The following is a 6633-nucleotide window of genomic DNA, read 5'->3' as shown; positions in this document are numbered from 1 at the left end:
GTTTTTTTTTCCTTTTTGTTAAATCAGACATTTAGACAAAACTGTAATGAGTTTCTGATTGGTTCCATGCAGCAGAAACCTGAGTGGAAGATGGGAACAGAGACTATTGCACTGATTTCTCCAAGAGAGCTGTGTGAGTTGGGCAACTCTGCACTTGAGGGAAATAGAAAAGGGACAGGAAAAATGAGGCCACTACAAGCAAAACATTTTTATTAACTTCTGGTATTTCAACCCTACCAATTTAAGATGCAGTTAGAATGAAAAAACGTATCTGTAAAAAGTCTACCATAATCCAAAACAATCCATTAAAGTTTTCCACGTGTATTAAAACTTTAAATTCAATAAAGAACTTTTCAAGGTTCCATTCTCTAATAGTATCTTCATAGAGATAACATCCAAGTTCTTTCCTAAGTACAGTTACAAAGCAAACAAGCATCCTCCAAAATAATCTATGGACAAAGGTAGTGTAAGAGGGAAATTATGACAGTGTAGTACTCTACAAGACAGACACACAGGTTAAATGTAAAATAACCATACCATCAATGAAATACTTAAAAATGAAAATAAATTAAAGTTATATCAAAGTTCCTGCTTTACTTTGTTTAAACCCTCAATATAGCACATAGCACTGCATTATGGATCATGGCAAAGACTAAGCAGTAGCAATAAAAAAGTTGCTACAGAAAAAGTTCTATGGAAATAAAACAAGACTAAAGATACTCCTTCACACAGCTGTATGATGGCTGTAGAAATTCCACTGAATCAGTTATTCAGACTAGGGCCATTTATTTTTAAAATCACCAAAGAATTTCTGGCAGATTAATGTCAGGCAGCAGTGACCCATACATCCCAGCTGAACACCTGCTGTCCTGCCCCTCTCCCTGCTAAGCCAAGCTGCACTTTTTGTTCTCCCCAATTCCTCCTTCCCAACAAGAAGGCAATTTTGTGGGGCACAGTTTTTTGGTGGCATTTGAAGTTTTCTGAAAACAAACTTGTTTTCATAAGGCCCCAGTCACTATGTGAGCACCATGAACACAAGCTTCAATAAGAGGCTTTGTCAGTGTGGTGCTTTGCCTGTTGTACGTGATGTTTCATGTGCCATTTGCAGGCCAACTGCCTCTATCTATCACTGGAGTATATTGTTATTTTTCTGGTGAACACTGGTAAACAGCCCAGCTCACTATTACTACAGCCTCCCTGTTAACTGAGCAGGAGGGACCTATGAGGTGCTTCATAGGATTTGTTCTACAGATTTAAAGTAAAAAGCAAAAATTTTCCACAGCCTTTGCAGTTTGTAATATGTAATGGAAAAAACAAAGGGCTAAAATACATTAACGGGTATTTAATTGGTTCTATCCAATTACAAGTTTCTGATACTGCAGTGAGCCATCCTGCTGGATTCCTCCCATTAGGTGAAGTCTAAAATGGTAAGTGAATATTCCTGTGAAAGTGTTATCTCCTAAATATTACATTCCTTGTTGACTAGGAGTTCAGTACTGCATAAATCTTTGAGAAGAAAAATATTTAAAACAAATATCTAACCAGTTTCTGGTTTAATTGTTACAAATCTTCAGTGTTAAATCTAAAAGAAGAAAAATCTCCACAAAACAATGACTAAAGGTACAGTTTTTGCTTGGTTACTGCATGGGCACTGCAGACAAGCTGCCCCTCAACAGTTTGTTTCAGAAGGTCACAGGTGTTTACTGTCCGCTGCTTTCTGGATTTGTTGTGCTGCTCTCAGTGCCAACAGGTTGCACATTATCTGCAAAATTGTGGGCATGCTCAAGGAACAAGTCTTTCAGTACACTCAGCTCCTTGGTCAGGAGTTTAATTTTTGCCTCTAAACGTTCATTTTCTTCTTTAAGCTGGTTGACCCTTTGCAGGGTGTCTTGTGCTTTTTGCTTGCTTTTTAACCGGCTCTTTTTCACAGCCATGTTGTTTCTCTCTCTGCGCTGCCGATACTCATCGCTGTTTCTATCCACAAAGGAATTCTTCTTTCCCTGTTTGCTCGGAGGCACAGCTTTGCCTCCACCACCAGGACTGACTGGCACCAGCTGGGGAACCTGCTGCAAACCACTGGAGTGTGCTTGGGTGTGAATCACACTTACTCCGCTCGCATCTGTGGTGGTGTTCTGTTGGGATGTCTTGCTCATTTGGACAGGCTGTTCTTGGACACAGCAGAATTTATTAGGAGACTGAAAACTCTTGGGTTTCTAGGAGGTGTTTCCAACAGATCTTCACATGGATTAAGAGCAAGGTGAACCTAGCAGGGGAAAAACAAAGCAATTAAAGATGCTGACTTCAGCTACAATCCTATACATCACGGGCTTTAACATAAAGTACTGATGGTACATCTGGCAGTAACACATCACAACTGTGCTGGAAGTGGACAAGCTGCCAACTGCATTTCTGAAGTCCCAAACATATTTGAATTGGATGGAACTATTACTGGGTCATCTAGTCAAGCTGTTTGAATTGTTCACTGCCTTCACTCAGTTATTCCAAAGCCATCCCTGATGGATGGGTGTCTAGCCTAGCCTCAAATATCTCCAGTTTCACAACCTCTGTCTTGGCAACGTGTTCCACTGTCTAACTTTTCCTCCAGTTATACAATTTTCTTAGTTTTCAGACTGGAGTTTGCCTTCTGTGGCTTAAACCTATTAACAGCCTGACTCTTGACCAACAGGGATATTTGATCCTTGTCCTCTTCGGACCACATCTCTGGGTGTATCCACGGACAACTTTCTCCCTGATCTCTTTTCTATGGAGCAAAGGTGCTCAGCCTGTCCACCTTTTCTCAACCATCTCACAGCACTTGTTTTAAAGATGATGCTCAAATTGATGGCTGTCTCAAGGCCTGCTCGCACTGAGTGGAAAAATAAAGCTATGGAAAAGGTAGCACATTGCAAAGGCTGTTTCTGGGTGACATTCCTACCACAAGCAGCGTGCTGAGCCTCTGACAGTACGGATCGAGCAGGTGGGACAGCAACACAGGGTGAGAGCAGTGTAAGTCACCACACAGAGGACTGTCACCTACCAAAAGACAGCAACCACAGCTGACTCATCCACAAATGAGGCTGCCTGCCGTAGTCTGTGCGCTGGTCATTGCCCACTCTCCACAGACAAACCATCCTGATGAGCAAGACATCCTCTCACCTGACTCACGTCCTCCCGCTGCTGAGGTCAGCCTGCTCCTGGCCCTACTGCTGGCACAAGGAGGATTCCACCACAGCTGCAGGGCCATGGCCCTGGCAAGGCTAACAGCTGGTCCCCTTCTCTTCTCATCTCACAGGATGACTTCCTAAATGGCTGGGAGAGAAGAGGGGAAGGGCAACAGGATGGTCCTAAGCTCCTGAAACGCCTACCTATGGCTCCAATGAAAAACACTCTGGGCAGTCAAATCAACATGGATTTGTCATGTTGAAGAGAAGCACCAAACAATCCTACTCAAGGTCAGACTGTCAAGCTGCAGCCCAGCACTGTCACACACAGGAGCAGTGTGCTGCATCCTCCTGAGGGCTGGGGAAAAGCAAACAGCTGCAGCAGCACTGGGCAGTGTCCAGCCCAAGGAATGAGCCTCACATCCAATAACAGCAGATGGATGGCTTCACTGCCTGCCTGATGAATGCAGGGATGTGAGAGAGGTTTGTAAGCAAGCTCATGGGTGTCATTCTAAACTCACAGGTCCATCAGTTGTGTATTGCTCCTGTTTTCCTCAGCAGTCTGAGCTGCTGTTTTACTTCTGGATGGGCTATCATTAAAATGTTAAAATTCAACTGTCTAGATCAAATGCATACTTCCTTCCATGATGGAGGAGCCAGAATGAGATGCAGCTACAGAGTGTGGTTCAATAACATTCATGGAAAAGCCCACTTAATTTGGCTTGAATGTTACTCCAAATTTACACTCTCTAACACCAAGAGGTCTTCCCACTTGTGAAAATGTATGAGTATACCCACACCTTTCCTATCAAGAAATCTTTTCATTTTCCTATTCCAGGGCAGAATGAGACCATCAGCACTTTCTGACATCTGTGGAGCTGGATCTGGATACAGTATCTAACACCTCTGTGTTACTATTTTCCCAATTTCAACTCTTAAAGCAACTTCTGCAAACCGTGTTTCAGACTCAGATTGTGACCTAACAAGCAGTTTGGTTGGGCAGTTAAACTGAACATCCAGCTAACAGACTGGCAGGGCTAGCTGTAGTAGCTGTGCATGTGTAATTGCACAGACATTTTTAGTCAAGGTCTAAGTGTATGCTCCTCTTACAGCATACACTGGCCTTGTCTGCACTTTATTTTAAAATACAGGCTTTCTGCAGCCCTGTAAGCATATACAATTCTCTTAGGTTGTCTGTGACAAGTAGATTTTTGACACCTTTTCCAAATCAGAGAGAATGCTCTGCTGTCCCCTCTGATTTGACACATTTCAGTGCTTGCAAAGCTCACCTGGACAGGCCAGTTAAGTAACCCATTCCATTTTCACAGTCTGATTTTTGTGCTCCATAAGCTTCTACAGAGGAGGGGGTGGCTCCTGCCCCCAGAGGAACCCCAGCTGACCTGTAACAAGTTTCTTCACATCCCTCATTTCCATGTGCTACTCTTCGCTAGCAAAATTATTTACTACTGCTTGAACACTTCTATCTCTATCACATTTCCCTATGATTCAATGAAAAAATTATTTGTTCCATTAAACCTAATATTAATGGAGTATTTTAACTGGGCAGTACATGGATATAAGCAGAAAAGATAACCAGTGTCACACCTCTCAAGCAAGAATTCTAGCCCTGCCTGCTAGAACTGACCTCCCTCAGCTCCTTCCCACTGGAATTGATTTGTTTTTTATTAAATTACTATTTCTTGAGTGAAAGGTGCTCTTATCTGATGATCAGAACCCTTAACTGGGACAGGTGACACTTGGATTCCTGTCCTGCTGCTCTCCATATTTTATATGTATTCATATGTATTTCAATATTTGCATATTCTGCACCAAAGAATATGCAGAGCAAGGAGCACTAACTGTACTGCATCACAGAGTTACACGAGTGCCAACAATTGAGCCTTGAAACTCATTTTTGCACCTGATTTGGAGGCTGGATGCCTATTACCAAATGTCAGAAGGCTATCCCAGACAGCAACAGGGGCATCCTTCAGCAGGTACTGCAAGGAGATTTAAAGGCAGCAGGTAGGAGAAATACAGAGGGGATTCTCAAGAAGGGTGAGGTCCCGTGGTAGCTGGGAGAGGCCATCAAGTGGGGAGGCAGATGGGGCTCCAGTTCCTCAGAGCCCGTGCAACACAAACGCAGCTGCTCCACACCTCTGCACACAGGTTGCCTTCCTGTGACGGGTGACAGCCCCAGCACAGCAGGAGACAACTCCTCAGAGAGCCAGCCCAGCTTCCCAGCATCTTGTTCCCATAAAGCTGCTCATGAGCTTCAGCTCAGCAACAGCCCTAGGCTGGTTCCACCCAACACATGGTACTGTTTCCAGTGGCCAGTCAGAACTGCCTGCTTCTCTCCTTGGGCCACCGACTGGCCACCCAGGAAACCAGATGGCCACCCACTACAGCATAATAGCTGCTAGCTCAAGAGGTGTCTTCTCAGGCAGAAAGATGTTTCTTACTGTCTCACAGTACTCCTCTGGGACCAATGAAGCAATGAAGGCCTTCATTTGCTTTCACACATACAAAAAATAAAAATAAAGACGTTAAACTTCCAAATGTTTGCTTTGGCAAAAAAAAAAAAAAGAAAAAGTGTTTTGTCAATTAAATCAGTTTTGCTTTTTTTTTTTAACTTGGTTTCTCTCTGCTCCTATCTTGATATGTGACTGTGCTGATTCTGATCTTTAGTCAGAATGAATTTATTGCACAAATTCACAAAACTCCCTTGTCAAACGCAAAATTGGTCCCAAACTGAACAGCAGTAGGTGACCTCTCTTCTCTCAGACTTCACTAGGACTCAACAGGAATCGATTCTAGGTTCCATTGACCCTGTACTAAGGACAGTGGCCCAGGACTCAGGCACTGGAGCTTTGCTGATCACTGGGAGCCGACTCCTGCACGGTTCACTCACAGGATTCAGGAGCTGATGCTAACTCTCACCTACTGCAGGCTGCCCAACAGAGCTTTGGACACCCGCTAGCTCCATCCCATCATTTCTTGCCATAGCTCACGACATCACTTTGCCACGTTTATTTCAGAATCTCCATTTTTAATACACATCTTAAAAGAAAAACGCACTCTGACATCCTTAGCGGACTGTATCAGAACACATAAAGCATATATTTTAACACGACAGAATCCCAAACACTGGGAGGCAAGGAGGTATCAAAAGACTCTGTCTTTCGAATTAAAACGACAGCTGTGATTTCTAACGATAAACTAATTCCTTAAAGCCGAAAGTTTTGCAGATTATCAGCGCTTATACTTTCCGAAGAGGCTGTGCATGGCGGAGCTGCGGCCGCTCTTCCTGCCGGATGTCAGCGCCAAGGCCGACGCGGAGCTCCCCGCCTGCCAAGGCTCCGCTTTGGAACTCGGACAGCAGCTCTGGCAATGCGTGAGGAGCCCGGAGCATCTGTGCAGCGGCCCGGCGGGGACCGGGCGGTTCCGCGGCCTCTCCCGGCCCGGCCCAGCC

General features: G+C 44.3%; 1 protein-coding gene across 2 annotated transcripts; it reads right to left on the bottom strand.

The window, feature by feature from the left end:
* Positions 1-188: 188 nt before the first annotated feature.
* Positions 189-6627, bottom strand: CEBPG (CCAAT enhancer binding protein gamma). 2 transcript variants are annotated; one of them, XR_001523812.2, is made up of 2 exons: positions 3157-5076; positions 189-2263 (listed from the first exon to the last, which is right to left on the bottom strand). XR_001523812.2 is itself a non-coding variant. In XM_015640377.1 (2 exons), exon 2 carries the CDS (start codon positions 2151-2153, stop codon positions 1701-1703), a length of 453 nt encoding a protein of 150 aa, XP_015495863.1. In that variant the 5' UTR covers positions 2154-2263; positions 5083-6627; the 3' UTR covers positions 189-1700. The 2 variants fall into 2 exon arrangements, 1 of the variants encoding a protein (XP_015495863.1); XM_015640377.1 differs by lacking the exon at positions 3157-5076 and adding an exon at positions 5083-6627.
* Between the last annotated feature and the right edge of the window lie 6 nt (positions 6628-6633).

This window comes from Parus major, chromosome 11, assembly GCF_001522545.3.
Source record: "Parus major isolate Abel chromosome 11, Parus_major1.1, whole genome shotgun sequence".
NCBI classification, from domain to species: domain Eukaryota; kingdom Metazoa; phylum Chordata; class Aves; order Passeriformes; family Paridae; genus Parus; species Parus major.
The sequence above is the reverse complement of the archived record's forward strand: the minus strand, read 5'-3'. Positions and strand labels throughout refer to the sequence as shown.

Coding starts and splice junctions, on each gene's coding strand:
- CEBPG (XM_015640377.1), bottom strand. CDS start 2,153: ATGAGCAAGACATCCCAACAGAACACCACCACAGATGCGAGCGGAGTA.